Source organism: Palaemon carinicauda, chromosome 29, assembly GCF_036898095.1.
Source record: "Palaemon carinicauda isolate YSFRI2023 chromosome 29, ASM3689809v2, whole genome shotgun sequence".
Lineage (NCBI taxonomy): Eukaryota > Metazoa > Arthropoda > Malacostraca > Decapoda > Palaemonidae > Palaemon > Palaemon carinicauda.
In genome coordinates this window covers 96863252-96884097 of record NC_090753.1, presented here as the reverse complement: position 1 = coordinate 96884097, position 20846 = coordinate 96863252, and the positions used below count along the sequence as shown (strand labels likewise).

Here is a 20846-nt window from a genome sequence, read left to right as displayed (position 1 = left end):
GTTTGTAATTCTTCCCTTAAGCGCCTCTCTCTCTCTCTCTCTCTCTCTCTCTCTCTCTCTCTCTCTCTCTCTCTCTCTCTCTCTCTCATCGTTAGATCTGGCGCTATAAAGATTCTATTTTCTCTTGTTTCTGGACAATTTCTAAGGTTCTTAGCCTTTCCTATAATTGTCCACTTCTCTCTTTCACTTTTCATTTTTACTAGCAATGGCCTAGGTTTATTCCTCTAATCACAGTGAAACGGAAAATTCTCATTTACGTGAAGAAGAAGAAGAAGAAGAATAAGAAGAAGAAGAAGAAGAAGAAGAAGAAGAATCTACAGATGTAAACAAAACAAACTGGGAGACGAAGGTGAACATATTCAACACAGCCGGCGGCCGTTATGCTACGCCGATTAACCAATTTCCAACTTTAAACCAAAAGGTGAGGTTAATATAAGGCAGTATCTTATGGAGAACCAGTCAAATACGTTTCCATAAATATTAGATAGATTAATTATAAGACTTCTCTTGATATCAATACTTAGGCCGCCGAGTCATCTCTTCAAATCTTACACGTTCCTAAACAAATTACGTTACACATTAACTCTCATATAGACTGATACACCAATACTATATCAAGCTTTCTCTTAGTCGTCATTGAAATTCCCGTGGTCGAACAATTGGTAATTCTGAAGTATTTTCCTAATGAAGATGATAAGGAAAATTATAGAACAACCACCACCACTACCGTATTTTTAGATTACCCTAAGACTAAGTGCCAACCATATGTTTGCTTCCCAATTGGCTTCACTCATGACAAGATAACACTAAATGATATTTCGAAAATTGTAAAACTATTTTTATATCGCATTTCAGACCAAGATAAACATTTTCCTCGGAGCCTTTGTATATCAGGGGCAGTTCCTCACGCGTTCATTAAAAATGGACATCAACTAACCTAAACTTTCCCCCCTAACCTAACCTACAAGATGTGTCCTTACCTACTTACCTAACAGGGGCTAACAAGACAATATACGGTTTGGAGAATTTAAGGTGGTATGTTTGTTGACTGTTGGGTCACCAGCCCTGCACCCATAACTGAGGGGTTCTCCATTATCGGTGGATATATATATATATATATATATATATATATTTCTCTAGGTATTTATTTGCGGTGAAAATAAGCGTCATTTTCGAAGAAAGCCGGAATTTTTCTGTAGGTAAAAATTGTTTTTTAGTAGGAAAGATTTCCCCGTCCGTGAACTATAGAGTCCTTTCAATGACGTCACTGGGAATCGCCGGCGGCCATGCTGGAGGACATACAAAGCGAAAACATGGCAGCTGCTACAGCGAAAATGGACAATAAAAGCGACTTTGTCAAACAATTGTCGGGTGATGATAAGCGTTTTTACAAGCAGAAACTCGATTTAATTGATGGCCTAGATCCATACCAGATGCAGAATTCATTCTGTCAAAATATTGAGGATTTTCACAGTATTTCATACATTGATATGGTGAACTACTTGTTACTGTCGGCCAACCCAGAACATGAGTGGGCATACATTTCCATTGAATAATCTGCTTCCAGAATTCGTTGTTTTTCCCTTTAATGCTTTTAAGTCCAAAATTAGATAAACACTGGGCCAATGAAGAGAGTGTTTATAATTATAAAGCTAATATTGATCATTTAGCCTAACCTTGTGTATTATAATTTTTTATTGTCAAAATGTATGTAAAAGTTTTGCATTATGTCAAATCTTTCTCAGTTCATACCTAAACATTGTGTTTGTGTTTGGTTACAAATGCTATAATTTCTTATTTTCAATATTAAACTTACCCGATAATCATGTAGCTGTCAACTCCGTTGCCCGACAGAAATCTAAGGAGGGATACGCCAGCTATCACAATACTAGAAGGGGGTGTACTAACAGCGCCACCTGTGGCCAGGTACTCAAGTACTTCTTGTTGACACCTCCTCAATTATTCCTCTGTCGTGCCTCCGGCTAGACGTTCTGGGATACGCTCATGGTCTTCGAGTTTATTCTCGCTTATTTGGTGATGTATTCTCTTTGATTTACGGCTATCGCATTACTGGAAACCTTCTGATATTAGCTAGATAGCTTTTATTTAATTCAGTTTAACAGTTAACGAATTTTTGCTTGTTTTTTGGATCTCCCTTTGACTTCTCTTGAAAACAAAATGTCTGACATTTCGCAAGCCCCCTCCCATAGACGTTGTAGGTCTTGCAATAGACGTATTCCGAAGGTCTCGGTAGATCCTCACACCGCTTGTTCTGACTGTAGGGACATACCCTGTCAGTTAGAAAATCGATGTGAGGAATGCGCCGGTCTTTCGGAATTGGATTTTGTCCGACTTTTAAAGTATTCTTCTAAGTTAGAGAGAATTAGAGCTAGGAGGAGTTCTTCTCACTCTTCTTTATTTTCCTCATCTCATGATCCTCTTCCTGATCCTACCCCTGTAGTGGCTACCCCCGAACCTACTGTGTGCCCTCCGCCTGATATGTCAGTGGTTTTACGTGCTATTCAGGCTTTAGGCGATAAGGTAGAGTCAGTGGTAAGTGACCATAAGTCTCTGATGGCCGAAGTGAAAGAGTTGAAGGCCAAGAGTGCAGTGGGTGAAGTTAGTGCCAGTGCTGTGACGAGTGCTAGTGTCGGTGCAGTGCCTTGTACTAGTGTTAGTGCCAGTGTGGTGCGTGGGGATTTTTCTGTGCGAGCCAGTCGTTCTCCCAGTCCGGGACCTCTTGCAAGCTCCCAAGCCCAGGGGAGAAGCAATGTCGAAGGGCATAAGGGTTCGGCAGGCCTTGTTAGGCGCACAGAATCATCCTCAGTGGTTGCGGGCGTGTCTACCACAGACCGTCACTCCCACTTGCAGACGATTGAGCCCGTCTTCCGCTCGTCCGCTGATCTTCCCTCGGGGAAGAAACGTTGGTCTCAGGTCTCTAGACCGCTTAAACGCAGAGTCCAACCCTCGAGTGCTCAGCCAGGTTGCAGTCGTTGGCTCAGCTCTGACTCGCCTCAGTCTTCTAGCGAGTGTACTCCGCCCAAGAGGAGTAAGGTACAACAGAGCTGCACCGGTGGTGCAACCACTGTTATGGCTTTGCCTCAGTCTGCTACTGTCTCTGCTGATCCCAAGTGGTCTATGCTTCAGTCCATGCAAGCTCAGCTTTCAACCCTGATGCGTGAGTGTCGTGCTGAGAGTGCTGTACCTCCTGCACCTGGGGTACACCTTTCTCCTGCACCGGTTCAGCCTGTGCTGCACCCGCCTGCACCGGTGGTGCACCAACCTCCTGCACCCGTTCAGCCTGTGCTGCACCCGCCTGCACCAGTGGTGCACCTACCTCCTGCACCGGTTCAGCCTGTGCTGCACCCGCCTGCACCGGTGGTGCACCAACCTCCTGCACCCGTTCAGCCTTTGCTGCACCCGCCTGCACCGGTGGTGCACCAACCTCCTGCACCGGTTCAGCCTGTGCTGCACCCGCCTGCACTCGCTGCACCCAGTCGCAGCTCCATCTGCCAGGCGTACGATGTTGTACCAGTGAGTCAGTCTGCTCAGCTGCTGCACCGAGCTCTACCCGTGCACCCTGATCCTGCTCCTCAGACATCTCTGCTTGCGGGAACTTTACCTTGTTCTACACAGCCTCGATCTATTCACGCTCCACTTATACCACAGGAACAGGAACTTGCTGCACCTCCTCCTTCCACCTCTGTTGTTGTTCCTGCTCGTTCTGACTCTGCGGTTCAGCATTCGTTTCCGATCCCGTCGCCTCATTCTGGGGTTGAGATTTCGGATGATGAGGAAGCACACCTTGATCCCTCTTCGGACGTGGACGAATCCAGACCCTCTCCACAGTCTCTTGATTTTCGCAAGGTCTTGGTTCTTCTCAGGGAGGTTTATCCAGACCATTTTGTCTCAGCTATACCCCGCTCTCCACCATCTGAGTTTTCGCTGGGAGTGCAACAAGCTCAGTCTTCCTATACCAAGCTTGTCTTAGCTAGATCCTCCAAGAGGGCTTTTAGGATCTTAGGGGAATGGCTGCAGTCTAAGCAACTTCTTGGCAAGACTTCCTTCATGTTCCCTCCAACGAAGCTCACTTCGAAAGCGAGCGTTTGGTATGCCACAGGGGAAGCACCAGGCTTGGGAATACCTGCCTCTGCCCAGGCTGACTTCTCAAGTCTGGTAGACTCGCCTCGAAGATCTGCTATGAGACGCTCAAAAGTGTGTTGGACCTTCTCGGACTTGGATCACTTGCTTAAAGGAGTGTTTAGAGCTTTTGAAATGTTTAATTTTCTCGACTGGTGCCTGGGGGCCCTCAGCAAGAAAACCTCCCATACGGACAAAGATTCTGCCATGCTGTTAATGTCCTGTATGGATAAGGCCATCAGAGATGGATCGGGCGAGCTAGCGTCCTTGTTTGTATCAGGGGTTTTGAAGAAAAGGGAACAGCTGTGTTCTTTCCTTTCTGCCAGCATTACCCCTTGCCAACGTTCACAACTTCTGTTTGCTCCTCTTTCGAAGTTTATTTTTCCCGAAGAGCTCATTAAAGATTTGTCGGCTGCTTTGATACAGAAGGACACGCACGATCTTGTAGCTTCTTCGGCTCGTAAGTCTAAGGCTACCACCTCAGCCCCTAAGACTTACCGCCCCCCAGTGGCTGATACCCCTGCGACTAGATTCATACCGCCCTTTCGTGGTAGAGCCCCCAGCCGAGGAAGCTCCCGTCCAGACTCTTACAGAGGCAAGTCCAGGAAAGGATCCAAGCCATCCAAAGGAAAACACTGACTCTCCGATTCTCCAGACGACAGTAGGAGCCAGACTCAAGACCTTCTGGCGAGCTTGGGAGATGAGAGGTGCAGACGCACAGTCTGTCAGTTGGCTGAGGTTCGGTTACAGGATTCCATTCTTCCTTCAACCACCTCTGACCACTTCGCCCATCAACCTCTCTCCCAACTACAAAGAGGAGGACAAGAGGCTAGCTTTGCACCAGGAGGTGTCGCTTCTTGTGCAGAAGAAGGCTGTGGTTGTAGTCCGGGACCATCAATCCCCGGGCTTCTACAACCGCCTCTTTCTTGTGGCCAAGAAGACAGGAGGTTGGAGACCTGTGCTGGACGTCAGCGCTCTCAACGAGTATGTCACCAAGCTGACGTTCACGATGGAGACAACCAAGTCGGTCTTGGCAGCGGTCAGACAGGAGGACTGGATGGTCTCATTGGACTTGAAAGATGCTTATTTTCACGTTCCGATTCATCCAGACTCCCAACCTTTCCTAAGATTCGTTTTCGGAAAGGTCGTCTACCAATTCCAAGCCCTGTGTTTTGGCCTAAGCACAGCTCCTATGGTCTTTACCCTTCTGATGAGGAATGTAGCCAAATTCCTTCACTTGTCAAACATCAGAGCCTCCCTCTACCTAGACGACTGGCTGTTGAGAGCCTCCTCGAGTCGTCGTTGTCTGGAGAATCTTCATTGGACTTTAGACCTTATCAGAGACCTGGGTCTATTAGTCAATTTGGAAAAATCTCAACTCATTCCCTCACAATCCATCGTGTATCTGGGAATGGAAATTCAGAGTCAGAGTTTTCGGGCTTTTCCATCGGCACCCAGGATAAGCCAAGCCCTAGAGTGCATCATGAGCATGCTGAAGAGGAACAGTTGCTCAGTGAGGCAGCGGATGAGTCTCACAGGGACTCTCTCGTCCCTAGCCCTGTTTGTCGAGCTGGGCAGACTCCACCTCCGCCCTCTTCAATTCCACCTTGCAGCTCATTGGGACAAGAGTTCTACCCTGGAAGCAATCTCTATCCCTATCAACCAAGAGATGAAGACCACTCTCCTGTGGTGGAAGCACAACCTCCTTCTCAAGGAGGGTCTATCATTGGCCATCCAGACCCCCCAACTTCATCTCTTCTCAGATGCATCGGACTCGGGCTGGGGTGCAACCTTGGACGGAAAGGAATGCTCCGGAATGTGGAACGAGGAACAACGTTCTCTCCACATCAACTGCAAGGAACTGCTGGCAGTTCATCTAGCCCTGTTGAACTTCAAGTCCCTCCTGCTAGGCAAAGTGGTGGAGGTGAACTCGGACAACACCACAGCCTTGGCTTACATCTCCAAGCAAGGGGGGACCCATTCGAGGAGCCTTTACGAGATCGCAAGGGACCTCCTCATTTGGTCAAGAAGTCTAAACCTCTCTCTAGTCACGAGGTTCATCCAGGGCAATATGAACGTGTCAGCAGATCGTCTGAGCAGAAGGAATCAGGTCATTCCCACGGAATGGACCCTCCACAAGAGTGTGTGCAACAGACTTTGGACCTTGTGGGGTCAACCTACCATAGATCTGTTTGCCACCTCCATGACCAAGAGACTTCCTCTGTTTTGTTCTCCTGTTCCAGACCCTGCAGCAGTTCATGTGGATGCTTTTCTACTGAACTGGTCCCATCTCGACCTGTACGCATTCCCTCCGTTCAAGATAATCAACAAGGTTCTGCAGAAATTCGTCTCGCACGAAGGGACACGGCTGACGCTGGTTGCTCCCCTTTGGCCTGCAAGAGAATGGTTCACAGAGGTACTACAATGGCTAGTAGACTTCCCCAGGACTCTACCTCTAAGAGTGGACCTTCTACGTCAACCTCACGTAGACAGGTTACATCCAAACCTCCACGCTCTTCAACTGACTGCCTTCAGACTGTCGAAAGATTCGCTAGAGCTCGAGGCTTTTCGAAGGAGGCAGCCAGGGCTATTGCCAGAGCAAGAAGGGTTTCCACTCGTAGGGTCTACCAGTCTAAGTGGGAGGTCTTCCGAAGCTGGTGTAGAGCCAATTCAATATCCTCTACCAATACCTCTGTGACCCAAATAGCTGACTTCCTGCTTCATCTTAGGAATGAGAGATCCCTTTCAGCTCCTACGATTAAGGGATATAGGAGTATGTTGGCCTCAGTTCTCCGCCATAGAGGTTTGGACCTGTCTTCCAACAAGGACCTTCAAGACATTCTTAAGTCTTTTGAGACGTCTAAAGATCGTCGTCTTTCCACTCCAGGCTGGAATTTAGACGTAGTCTTAAGGTTCCTTATGACATCTAGGTTCGAACCTCTCCAGTCAGCTTCATTCAAGGACCTTACCCTCAAGACTCTTTTTCTCGTTTGCCTGGCAACAGCTAAGAGAGTCAGTGAGGTTCATGCCTTCAGCAAGAACATTGGTTTTACGACCGAGTCTGCTACATGTTCTTTCCAGCTTGGATTCCTAGCAAAGAACGAACTTCCTTCACGTCCTTGGCCTAGATCGTTCGAGATACCTAGCCTTTCCAACATGGTAGGTAACGAACTTGAGAGAGTTCTTTGCCCTGTCAGAGCTCTCAAATATTATCTCAAGAGGTCTAAACCTCTCCGAGGACAGTCAGAAGCCTTATGGTGTGCCATCAGGAAACCCTCGAGACCCATGTCCAAGAATGGGCTTTCGTATTATATAAGGCTTCTGATTAGAGAAGCACATTCTCACTTAAAGGAGGAAGACCTTGCATTGCTGAAGGTAAGGACCCACGAAGTAAGAGCCGTAGCTACTTCGATGGCCTTTAATAAAAACCGTTCTCTGCAGAGTGTAATGGATGCAACCTATTGGAGGAGCAAGTCAGTGTTTGCATCATTTTATCTGAAAGATGTCCAGTCTCTTTACGAGAACTGCTACACCCTGGGACCATTCGTAGCAGCGAGTGCAGTAGTAGGTGAGGGCTCAGCCACTACATTCCCTTAATCCCATAACCTTTTTAACTTTTCTCTTGAATTCTTTTTGTTGTTTTTATGGTTGTTACGGTAGGCTAAGAAGCCTTCCGCATCCTTTTGATTTGGCGGGTGGTCAATTCATTCTTGAGAAGCGCCTAGGTTAAAGGTTGTGTAGAGGTCCTTTAGTAGGGGTTGCAACCCTATATACTTTAGCACCTTGGGTTGATTCAGCCTCCAAGAGGAACGCTGCGCTCAGTAAGGAAGACGAACTTAAAAAAGAGGCAGAGTAACGGTTCAATTCGACTTCCTTACCAGGTACTTATTATTTCATTTGTTATTAGAGATAACTGTTATATGAAATTTGGGGATACTTGGCTATCCTTTAATCTTGTTCACTGGTTTTCACCCACCCCCCTGGGTGCGAATCAGCTACATGATTATCGGGTAAGTTTAATATTGAAAAATGTTATTTTCATTAGTAAAATAAATTTTTGAATATACTTACCCGATAATCATGATTTAATTGACCCTCCCTTCCTCCCCATAAAGAACCAGTGGGATCGAGGAATAATTGAGGAGGTGTCAACAAGAAGTACTTGAGTACCTGGCCACAGGTGGCGCTGTTAGTACACCCCCTTCTAGTATTGTGATAGCTGGCGTATCCCTCCTTAGATTTCTGTCGGGCAACGGAGTTGACAGCTACATGATTATCGGGTAAGTATATTCAAAAATTTATTTTACTAATGAAAATAACATTTTACATATAAACACATGATGGACAAACTCTATTGTAATGCTCTTGGATGATCGTTTTGCCTCCTTGCAATTAAATGCGCAAGTTTAATTATTTTTTCAATGTTTCATGTATAAGCTGAAGACCCCTTCGGGTTAAACCAGCTTTCAGATATTATTATTTATAATCAATGTTTATTCATCACATAGGCCTTTATGTCTGCACAATTTAATACACAAATTTAAATAAATATAAATATACACTTAATTATATATAGGCATGAGCACCTTGACGAAATAGAGACCTAGGTAAGTAGCCTTTGTTAATATAGCCAATATGAGCGCTTTTAATTTTTTTTTGAAAATCTGAGATGCCCCTTTGATGTTTAAAAATTGAGATGCCCCCTCCCCCACACACACTACACACTGAACTGACGATGATACTTGTGAAGTCACCTATGCGATCGGATATAGCATGTTTACCCAGGAATAATGATACTTTTAGGGCCTAGCCGAGACTGACCTGATATGAAATGATCAGAACAAATACGTGTGTAGGGTAGTGAGGATTCACGTAGATCAGCCCGTGATATTCTGGTCAACCACAAGTCACGTCTGCACTGTATCTTTGTCCTGATTCTGAATAACTGCCGGTATGCGGTAGAAACTCTTGTCATCTCCGTCCTCGATTCCCACAGCCAGCAATAGCGCAAAAACTGGTCATTGTGTGAATGTGAATGTGATGAAATGGCTAAATATTCAACAGTTCAACCATAGCTATTCACTGAACGCGTCTTTGTTTGCCCTCCAAGATGGCGGACCGGAAGTTTGATGACGTGTATTGAAAGGACTCTATAATAAAACCTATGTAGTCTATCAGGAACCTTTGCAGTTAGCTGGGACACACCAGTTCAGTAACTAAAATGTGGGTAAATATTTACTATAGCACAATACTCCTAATGAAGATAATAAGAAGTGGGGGGTGACTGTAGGTCATTGGGACTGTCATAAACTTTTTTATTACTTGTCAAATCTGATTTACTTTATGAAGAAAAGGGGTTTATGTATTAGAGCGGCCACCTGTATGTATGATGACGGCTGACTAAGAATACAGCAGTGTAAGAGGGGGTCGTTTGCCCCTTGTTAGGTAAGTAGGTGGAAGTTTATATTAGTAGGTGCCCATTTTTAATGAACGTGGGAGGAACTGGCCACTAATATACAAAGGCTCCAAGGAAAATGTTTATCTTGGTCTGAAATGCGATAATACAAAAATAGTTTTACAGTTTTCGAAATATCATTTAGTGTTATCTTGTCATGAGTGAAGCCAATTGGGAAGCAAACATATGGTTGGCACTTATTCGTAGGGTAATCTAAGAATACGGTAGTGTAGGGGGGGCTGGACGTGGTGGTGGTTGCGTAGTCCCTTAGTGCGTAAAAATGTAAGGATTCAGCTCCTAGGTTAGGTAAGGTGGTGTTCTTTACTTTGTTTCCTTTTTAAACTGTGGTTTTCCAGTCATAAGCTTTGTAATTTTAAAAATGGATTTCCGTCAATTATTTGCATTGGAACAGTGCAAATTTCTTTACCTATAAATACATCAGGAAAGTTTCTTATTTTCTTCAATAGGAATATTTTGCCATATTGAATATCTACCAAAATTTTATTTACAGTATTAACTCGGTCCGTCCTTACCAACAATGAAGGCTCCGTACTTTAAACTGTTGTGACGCAAGTAATTAAGGTAAATCCAATTTTTGAAATTTTAGACTAAAATTCCAGAAGTTAAAACTTGAACAACCACATTTTAAATAGGAAGCAAACACATGAACACTCTTTAACCTAAGGTTTACCGTCTAACCTAACTTGGGATCTCTATCCTTAGCATACCCTAAGACTAAGTCAACCCTGTGTTTGCTTCCCAACTGACTTATTTTGTCAATGTTTTTTCTAATGTTTTTCATTTTTGTCTCTTTATTTCTTGTGCTACCTTTTTTTGTCAAATGTAGTAATTTCCTTCTTGTCTCTTTTTATTTCTTGTTACATTTTTTCAAATGTAGTAATTTCCCTCTGTTAATATTTACACTTCCCTCTTCTTTCGATCATATCTATCTTGTAATACTTTTTTAACATCTGTTTAGTTTCTTCCTTTCTTTTATTCCTTTTTTTTTATTTCTTCATTCATTGAAGGCTGCATAGTGCTAATGTATGTTTTCTTCTCCTAAGTTCATTCCTTTAATTCTATTCATTTGTCTGTCCCTTACAATTTCCTCAACTCATGTGTATTACGTAAACTATTTTCATTTGTCCTGAAGTATTTTAATTCTTCCTATCTTTCCTTATTAAAGTTTTTGTTCGGTTCCATTTTGTATTCTAGTTTTATGGTGATCAGATTATAATCTGAGATATCAAAATTTGATGTTTTGTCATCTATAATAATTTATGTAGAGTTTTTGTACATTTCCTGATTTAATAACACACAATCTATTACGCTATTTTGCTGCAATTTTTTCCAAGTGAGGACCCCTTTACATCTTATTTCTCCATCAGTCATCCAATCTAAATTTTGGTGGTCTAAAAGCTCTACATGCCTATTAAAGTTTCCTAATATCATTAAGTGACTCATGTTTGTATAGTTGGGAAATATACAAATAACTTTAAATAAATATATTGTATATTTGTTATTCTTCCGCAGGCTTCACCATGTTTATTTATTTGCTGAGAGGAAAGTTATGGCATCATCTAACAAAACCAATCTATCGACAAAAATCCATCAGAAGATGCCTCTCTACAGTCTATGCTTTATCATCAGGTAAATGGAATTTTTCAATATTAAACTTAGCCGGTGATTATATAAGCTGCAGCTCTGCTGCCCGACAGAAAAACTCTACGTTCAAAATACGCCAGCGATCGCTATGCAGGTAGGGGGTGTACATCAACAGCGCCATCTGTCGAGCAGGTACTCAGTACTCAATGTAAACACAGAACAAATTTTCTCTCTGTCGTGCCACCGGCAAGACCTACTAAATTCGCTATTGCTTACTGGATTGGTTTTCACATATTTTGGTGAAGTACACATTTCTAGTTTTGAGCTTTCGCTATGCAGGTGTTTTATCTTCATCTCAAAACTTGAACTCGTTTTGGATAGATTTAATTATGGTGACAAGGAGAGTATGGACTCTCTTTCACTTTTAAATGGCCGACCCTTCCCTTAGACGGAAGTGTGTTTAGGTTTTTAGTAATTTTGCTTAACACGTTATAGATCTATATATTTTATATCTCTCCGCCTTTATTAGGCCTCTTCGATTAACTTTCCATTTATTATAAACATATAAAAATAAATTTTTATGTTTTGTTTATATGCGACCTTTCCTGATAGTAGGCGGTCCTTACTTGGAACCGAAGTTAATCAACGTTGAGCCCGTTATATCGTATTTAGCCTTTAAAGAATTTAAAACTTTTTAAAATTTAATGTTTTATGAAAGAATGTCTTTGATAGTCTTCGTACTGTTTTCAAAGATGAACTAACGTTTAGTTTTTTAGACTACGCAGTTGTTGACGTTCAGGACGTTCAACATGCGCTCTATCGTTACGATAGAGAGAGAGTGTATCACGGTTTCACTTTGCAGTAAGAGTAAATCGATTCTGACGTTTTGTTCATTCTTTCTTAGCTTAAATGTTTTAAATTCTAAATTAAAGGAACTTTTTATTTGGAAAACCTTTCAGTTTTTTCCTTTAGTCAAATAACATGTTTTTTTTTGACGATATATAATTGGGCTCTTCTCTTAGGTGCGAAATCAAGAGAGAAAGAGAGAGAGAGATAGAGACGGAGGGAGAGAGAGGAGAGAAAACGTTCCGTTCAAGCGGGTAACGTTTTTCTCGAGTTGCTCTCGTCCCTAGTCGCTGTACGGGGAGGAAGGATAAAACGTTTTTAGTTTTTTATTCTCGTCCCCAGGCTATGTGCGGTGAGAGATTGAAAACGTAGTTATATGAACTAGTGTTTAGTCTCTTTCCCAGCCACTGATTTTTTTATCTTAAAATATGTTTTCTGTTTTTTGCTGGTATTAATGAGCTTGCATTATACGACTGATTTCGCAATTACTACCTTTTAATGAAGGGTAGAATTGCGTGTTTCAGGTAGAAATCAGTAAAAGTTTCGATTTCAGTGAAATAAGTGCAAAACAGAAAATCGATAAAGTGATATGCGCAAAGTGTTACAGTGTTGCGTCCGAGGGTTCGTCTGTTCGTGCCTATCGTTCACCTAGTCCGGGACCTCTTGCAAGCTCCCAAGCCCAGGGGAGAAGTAATGTCGAACGACTTATGGGTTCGAGAGGCCTTGATCAACGAACAGACGTTTTCCCTCTGTGGTTTCGGGCGTATCTACCCAAGATCGCCCCACCCACTCTAAGACGAGAGAGCCCATTTATTCCTCGTCTGCGGAAGAGGTTTCTCGTAAGAAACCATGGACCAAGGTCTCGCGGCTTATTAAGCGCAAGTCGGTCCTTTCCGCGCAAGTCCAACGGCCCAGTTGTAGCCACTGGGTCAGTTCGGACTCGCTGCAGTCTTCCGACGACTGCTCACCTCCTAAGAGAGGCAAAGCGGTACCGCATCAGGCAGTCACACCGTCTGTTGCCGCACCTGCTCCTGTAGACCCTAGTGGTCTTTGCTGCAGACCATGCAGTCTCAGTTAACGTCATTGATGCAGGACTTTCGTGCGGAGAAGGTTGACGCTGCACCAACCTCTAGCCTACAACCAACCACGGTTGTGCGTCCTGTGGACGCTGAGGCGACCTTCTCCCGCACTCCAAGAGAGTCCCGCCACCCATGCGTTCCAGTGTACCCTGCCAGCCGCATGTTGACGTTCAGCGACGCACGTAATCTTCTGTTGACGTTCGCGAGGTACAACAACAGTCTAAGTTGTTTTGTTTTGACGCGGTGCGTTAAATTCCGCATTCTAGAGTTGTTTTGACTGCTCAGTCTAGACAGTCAAAGCAGTCTCGAGTGGACACTGTACGTCCTCACACACCTGTTGTGGTTGACAGTTCAGTTGTTGACAGTTCACAGACTGTCAAGCAGTTACATGACGTTGCCTTCTGGTCTGCTACTTATGCACCAGTGAGAGACTCACTGAGGTAACCTAGCTTTTATCGGACAAGGTTCCTGTGGATGAGGAAGTTGCTGTTCTCCCTCCTACTGATATTCCCTTGAGGACTCTGTCAGATGGAGAGGAGCCTTAAGCTGCTTAGCCTCCTATGGACTTTAATTAAATCATGATGATTTTTTTAAGGATCTTCGTCCGGATCTTGTAACTGCTGCTCCTCGTTCGCCTAAACGTCAGAACTTACACTAGGCCTAGCTACTTCGAAGCCGTTGTTTTTAAGCTAGTGCTCTCTCTCTAGGACTACGTTGGCTAGGCGACTGGTTTTTGCACCAGGAGGAGTTTTTTAGGGATACAGCCTTTGATTTCCCTTCTTTTAAACTGGCTTATAGAGCGAGAGTCTGATATGACACGAGAGAAGTTCTCGGCTTGGGAGTTCATGCCTCTGCCCAGATAGACTTCTCAATTCTGGTAGACTCGCCCTGGCGCCTAGCCAGGAGACGCTCCAAGTTGTTTACAGGTCAACTTCTCAGCTTTTGTCAAGCCTTTGAAGTTTTGCTGTACTATTATGTCACACATAACAAGGCTTTCAGGGATGGTAAACGGTTCCGCCTCAGTCGCTAACCCCGTCTGTTGCCACACCTGCTCCCGTAGACCCTAAATGGGCTTTGCTGCAAGCCATGCAGTCCAAGCTTGCGTCCTTGATAGAGGGCTTAAATGCGGAGAAGAACCTTCTGGCCAACAACCTTCCAACCGGTCGGTTGTGCGCCCTGTTGACGCTGAGGTAACCTACTCGCGTCTGCCAGTTGAGGTGGTTCCTCCTTCTGGCCAACAACCTTCCAACCGGTCGGTTGTGCGCCCTGTTGACGCTGAGGTAACCTACTCGCGTCTGCCAGTTGAGTTGGTTCCTCCTTCTGGCCAACAACCTTCCAACCGGTCGGTTGTGCGCCCTGTTGACGCTGAGGTAACCTACTCGCGTCTGCCAGTTGAGGTGGTTCCTCCACCGATGCGACCCAGTGTGGGTTGCCAGTCGCACGTTGACGTTAAGCGACGCTCGGAGGTGGTTGTTGACGTTCAGGACGTTCAACAACCAGCAGAGGTGACTTGTTGTGACGCAGTGCGTCAACCTCAGCAACCCGGTAGGGTGTTGACTGCACAACCCAGACGGTCTAGACAGTTTCGGGTTGACGCTGTTCTTCCTCGCGCACCCATGGTTGTTGACAGTTCACAGACTGTGTAGCAGTTCCATGATATTGCGTCCGGCTCCGTCACGCATCCACCAGTGCGACCGGATTCAGCGAGTCAAGACGTTGCCCACTCCGTTGCCGTTTCCTCATCAGTTTCGGATGAGGAACCCTCTGATGAGGACGTTGCTGAACAAGACGATCAGCCCCCAGCCCTGCTATCCATCCAGAAGATGCTGAAGAAGGAACGCTGCTCAGTCAGGCTGTGGATGAGTCTGGTAGGGACACTGTCATCCGTGGATCAATTTGTGTCACTAGGAAGACTACACCTCCGTCCTCTTCTATACCATCTAGCTTTTCACTGGAAAAAGGACAAGACGCTAGAAGCGGTCTCGATCCCGGTTTCCGGAAAGATAAAGTCTTGTCTGACTTGGTGAAAGGACTATATCAACCTTAGAGAGGGTCTTCCCCTAACTGTTCAGACTCCCAACCACGTTCTCTTCTCGGACGCATCGGACGTAGGCTGGGGTGCGACATTAGACGGTAGGGAATGCTCGGGATTATGGAACTCGAGTCAAAGGACAAGGCATTTCAACTGCAAGGAGCTTCTGGCAGTACGTCTGACCTGGAAAAGCTTCAGGTCTCTCCTTCAAGGCAAAGTGGTGGAGGTGAACTCGGACAACACCACGGCTTTGGCGTACATCTCCAAGCAAGGAGGGACCTACTCTCTGACGTTGTACGAGGTCGCAAGGGACCTCCTCACCTGGTCAAAAGGTCTAGACATATCACTAGTAACGAGGTTCATCCAAGGCAACTTGAATGTCATGGCAGATTGTCTCAGTCGGAAGGGACAAATAATTCCAACAGAATGGACCCTCCACAAGGATGTATACAAGAGACTTTGGGCCACCTGGGGCCAGCCAACCATAGATCTCTTCGCAACCTCGAGGACCAAGAGGCTCCCAATATTTTGCTCACCAATCCCGGACCCAGCAGCAGTTCATATAGATGCCTTTCTACTAGATTGGTCACATCTAGATCTACTGTATATGCATTCCCTCTGTTCAAGATTGTCAACAAGGTACTGCAGAAGTTCGCCTCTCACGAAGGGACAAGGTTGACGCTAGTTGCTTCCCTCTGGCCCGCGAGAGAATGGTTCACCGAGGTACTTCGATGGCTAGTAGACGTTCCCAGAACACTTCCCCTAAGGGTGGACCTTCTACGTCAGCCACGCGTAAAGAAGGTACACCAAGGCCTCCACGCTCTTCGTCTGACTGCCTTCAGACTATCGAAAGACTCTCGAGAGCTAGAGACTTTTCGAAGGAGGCAGCCAGAGCGATTGCTAGAGCAAGGAGAACATCCACCCTTAGAGTCTACCAATCGAAGTGGGAAATCTTCCGAAACTGGTGCAAGTCAGTATCCGTATCCTCGACCAGTACCCCTGTAACTCAAATAGCTGACTTCCTCTTATGTCTGAGGAAAGAACGATCTCTTTCAGCTCCCACTATCAAGAGTTACAGAAGCATGTTGGCATCAGTCTTCCGTCACAGAGGCTTAGATCTTTCCAACATAAAGATCTACAGGACCTCCTTAAGTCTTTTGAGACCACGAAGGAGCGTCGTTTGGTTACACCTGGTTGGAATTTAGACGTGGTACTAAGATTCCTTATGTCAGACAGGTTCGAAACGCTACAATCAGCCTCCCTGAAAGATCTCACCTTAAAGACTCTTTTCCTGGTATGCTTAGCCACAGCTAAAAGAGTCAGTGAGATTCATGCCTTCAGCAAGAACATCGGATTCTCATCCGAAACGGCTACATGTTCTACAACTTGGTTTTCTAGCCAAAAACGAGCTGCCTTCTCGGCCTTGGCCAATATCGTTCGATATTCCAAACTTATCGTATGGTTGGAAATGAACTAGAAAGAGTCTTATGTCCTGTAAGAGCTCTTAAGTTCTATTTAAAACGAACTAAACCTTTACGAGGCCCGTCTGAAGCTTTATGGTGTTCAGTTAAGAAACCATCTTCGCCTATGTCAAAGAATGCTTTATCCTATTTTATCAGACTGTTAATACGAGAAGCTCATTCCCATCTGAATGAGGAAGACCAAGCTTTGCTGAAGGTAAGGACACACGAAGTAGAGCTGTCGCAACTTCCGTGGCCTTTAAACAAAATAGATCTCTGCAAAGTATAATCGACGCAACCTATTGGAAAAGCAAGTCAGTGTTCGCGTCTTTTTATCTTAAGAATGTCCAGTCTCTTTACGAGAACTGCTACACTCTGGGACCATTCGTAGCAACGAGTGCAGTAGTGGGTGAGGGCTCAACCACTACAATTCCCTAATTCCATAACCTTTTTAATCTTTCTCTTGAAATGTTTTATTATTGTTTTTGGGTTGTCCGGAAGGCTAAGAAGCCTTTCGCATCCTACTTGATTTGGCGGGTGGTCAAAGTCATTTCTTGAGAAGCGCCTAGATTAGAGGTTTTGATGAGGTCCTGTTGTATGGGTTGCAACCCTTGATACTTCAGATCCTAGGGGTCGCTCAGCATCCTAAGAGGATCGCGAGGCTCCGTAAGGAAGACGTACTTAAAAAGGCAGAGTAATTGTTCAAGTCGACTTCCTTACCAGGTACTTATTTATTTTATGTTTGTTATTTTGAATAACTGCTAAAATGAAATACAAAATACTTAGCTCATAATAATGTAAACAAGTAATGCTGGTCTCTACCCACCCCCCTGGGTGTGAATCAGCTTATATAATCACCGGCTAAGTTTAATATTGAAAAATGTTATTTTTATTAATAAAATAAATTTTTGAATATACTTACCCGGTGATTATATATTAAAGGACCCTCCCTTCCTCCCCAATAGAGACCCAGTGGACCGAGGAGAAAATTGGTTCTGTGTTTACATTGAGTACTGAGTACCTGCTCGACAGATGGCGCTGTTGATGTACACTCCCTACCTGCATAGCGATCGCTGGCGTATTTTGAACGTAGAGTTTTTCAATATTAAACTTACCCGATAATCATGTAGCTGTCAACTCCGTTGCCCGACAGAATTCTACGGGAGGGATACGCCAGCTATCACTATACTAGAAGGGGGTGTACTCACAAGCGCCACCTGTGGCCAGGTACTACAGTACTTGTTGTTGACGCCACCTCACTTTTTCCTCTGTCGTGCTTCCGGCAAGACGTTCTTGGATACGCTTATGATTTTGGAGTATTGTTCACGGTTTGGTGAAGTATTTCTCTAAAATTTTGCAGCTATTCGCTATACTAGAAACTTCTATATTAGCTTAGTTAGCTTTTGGAATTAATTTAATTATGGTGACGAAGAGAGTATGAACTCTCTTTCACCTTTAAATGGCCGACCCTTCCCTTAGACGGAAGTGTTGGTGTCTAAGAGAGTATAGACTCTCTTTCTTAATTTTGCTTAACAAAGTTATAGATTTATTTTATATCTCTCCGCCTTTTATAGGCCTATTCGATTAACTTCCTTTTATTATAAACTTATTAAAATTAATTTTTATATTTGTTTATATTCGACCTTTCCTAATAGTAGGCGGTCTTTTCTTGGTACCGAAGTTAATTAACATTGAGCCCGTCATTTCGGTTTTACCTGTTAACATATTTTGCTATTTTAATGTTTTTGAAAGAATTTCTTTGATAGTCTCGTACTGTTTTCAAAGTTGAACTAACGTTTTGTTTTGTCTCTGCAGTTGTTGACGTTCAGAACGTTCAACTTGCGCTCTATCGTCACGATAGAGAGAAAATTTTCACTGTGTCACGTTGCAGTAAGAGTAACCGTGTCTAGCGTTTTGTTCATTCTTTCTTAACTTAATGGTTTTAATTCTAATAAATTGGGAAATATTTCAGTTTTTTCCTTTAACATAATATGTTTTAACGATATATATGATTGGGCTCTTCTCTCAGGTTCTAAGTCAAGAGAGAGAGAGAGAGAGAGAGATAGAGACGGAGGGAGAAAGAGGAGGATAAACGTTTCGTTCAAGCGAGTAACGTTGTTATCGTTTTTGCTCTTCTCCCTAGTCTCTTTAGGGGAAGAAGGTAAACGTTTCTAGAGTTTTTTCTTGTTCTCAAGCTTTATGCGGTGAGAGATTTTAAACGTAGTTTATTTGATCTAGTGTTTAGTCTCTTTCCAGCCACTGAATTATTTATCTTTCATTAGATTTTTCTGTTACATTGTAATTCTGTTTTTCGCAATTACTAACTTTTGAGAAAAGATAGAATTGCGTGTTTCAGGTACAAACCACTTAAAGTTTCGAGTTCAGTGAAATAAGTGCAAACAGAAAATCAAAAGTGATAAGTGATTAGCGCAAAGTGTGTCAGTGTTGTGCGTGAGGGTACTTCTGTGCGTGCCAGTCGTCCTCCCAGTCCGGGACCTCTTGCAAGCTCCCAAGCCCAGGGGAGAAGCAATGTCGAAGGGCAAAAGGGTTCGGCAGGCCTTGATCGGCGCACAGAAGTATCCTCGGTGGTTGCGGGCGTGTCTTTCAGAGACCGTCACTCCCACCCGCAGACGATTGAGCCCTTAATTTGCTCGTCTGCAGAAGAAATTTCGGGGAGAAAACGCTGGTCTCAGGTCTCAAGACCTCTTAAACGTAAAGTCCAGACCTATGCCAGACGTACGAAGTTAGAGTTCAACAACCCGGATGCAGTCATTGGGTTAGCTCTGACTCTCCTCAGTCATCAGGTGACTGCACACCTCCTAAAAGGAGTAAGGTGCTGCCGCAACAGATCTCTTCTGTTAAGGCTTCGCCTCAGCAGACCTTAGTGTCTGCCGACCCCAAGTTGACTCTACTGCAGTCCATGCAGTCACAACTTGCGGTCCTGATGCGTGAGTGTCAGGCTGAGAAGGTTACACCTCCTCCTGCGATCGCTCCGCCTGACCGCAGCCTGTCTGCCAGGCGTACGATGTTGAGGCTCCTCAGGATATCCAACACCTTAGCCTTGCGCCTCAGGAACCTCAACTCGCGAGACAATTACTGCGTTCTGCGCAACCACTTCCTGAACGCTCGCAGCTCACACCTCAGGAACCTCAACTCGTTCCTCAGGAACCTGCTACTGCGCATCCATCAACCTCTCAAGCGCAACTGTTGAGGCAGCAACCTCATGCTATGAGTCAGCCACCTCAACGCATGCTTCTGCTACTTTCTCCTCAACTTGAGAAATAACAAATGACAATAATAACACCTCTTTACTTTCATAACTTGCAGTATGCCTACACAAACATTATGATAATGGAGGTTATTTGTCTTACTTATATAAAAATATATATGTATTCCTTGCAATATATTTTTAACAATATCGCAGAATATGGCAAAAATATCTTCAAAACAAAAATGAATCATGAGTTATGAATGTAAGGTAAATATTATGTTGATATTAAAACCCCATGCAAGCATGCATGAAGCACTCTAGCACTGGTCATGGAATTTCTGAGAAATGTTTAACGCCATGCAACACGCTCTGCTTACCTTACAGCATGCTCTTCATACAGCATGCTCTGCATACAGCATACTCTGCATACAGCATGCTCTGCATACAACATGCTCTGCATACAGCATGCTCTGCATTCAGCATGCTCTGCATACAACATGCTCTACATACAGCATGCTCTGCATACAACATGCTCTGCATACAGCATGCTCTGCATTCAGCATGCTCTGCATACAACATGCTCTGCATACAGCATGCTCTGCATACAACATGCTCTACATACAGCATGCTCTGCATACAGCATGCTCTGCATACAACATGCTCTGCATACCTTACCGCATGCTTCTCAGTCATACATTTTTGGTTGTTGCCAACTCACTAGACTGTCAAGCAGTTTCATAATGTTGCCTTCTAGTCTGCTGCTTTTGCACCATTGAAACCCTCACTGAGAGAACTTAACTTTTCTCGGATATGGTCCCTGTAGATGAGAAAGTGCTTTTCTCCCTCCTTCTGATATTCCCTTGAGGACTCTGTCATTTGGAGAGGAGCCTTTAGCTGCGTAGCCTCCTTTGGACTTTTATTTAAGCATAACATGCTTCCAGGGAAGGTAATGGTTCCACTTCAGTCACTAACCCCGTCTGTTACCACACCTACTCCCATAGACCTTGAGCTGTGTTGC

At 44.3% G+C, this 20846-nt stretch overlaps 1 protein-coding gene across 2 annotated transcripts in view; it reads left to right on the top strand.

The window, feature by feature from the left end:
- The first annotated feature begins 303 nt into the window (after positions 1 to 303).
- LOC137622381 (tRNA modification GTPase GTPBP3, mitochondrial) overlaps positions 304 to 20846 on the top strand; it is a 78638-nt gene continuing 58095 nt past the window's right edge. For both annotated transcript variants that reach the window (XM_068352989.1, XM_068352987.1), the window contains exons 1-2: positions 304 to 421; positions 11129 to 11245. In XM_068352989.1, coding sequence (XP_068209090.1) covers positions 11137 to 11245 — 109 coding nt within the window. In that variant the 5' untranslated portion in view covers positions 304 to 421; positions 11129 to 11136. The remainder of the gene's footprint in view (positions 422 to 11128; positions 11246 to 20846) is intronic.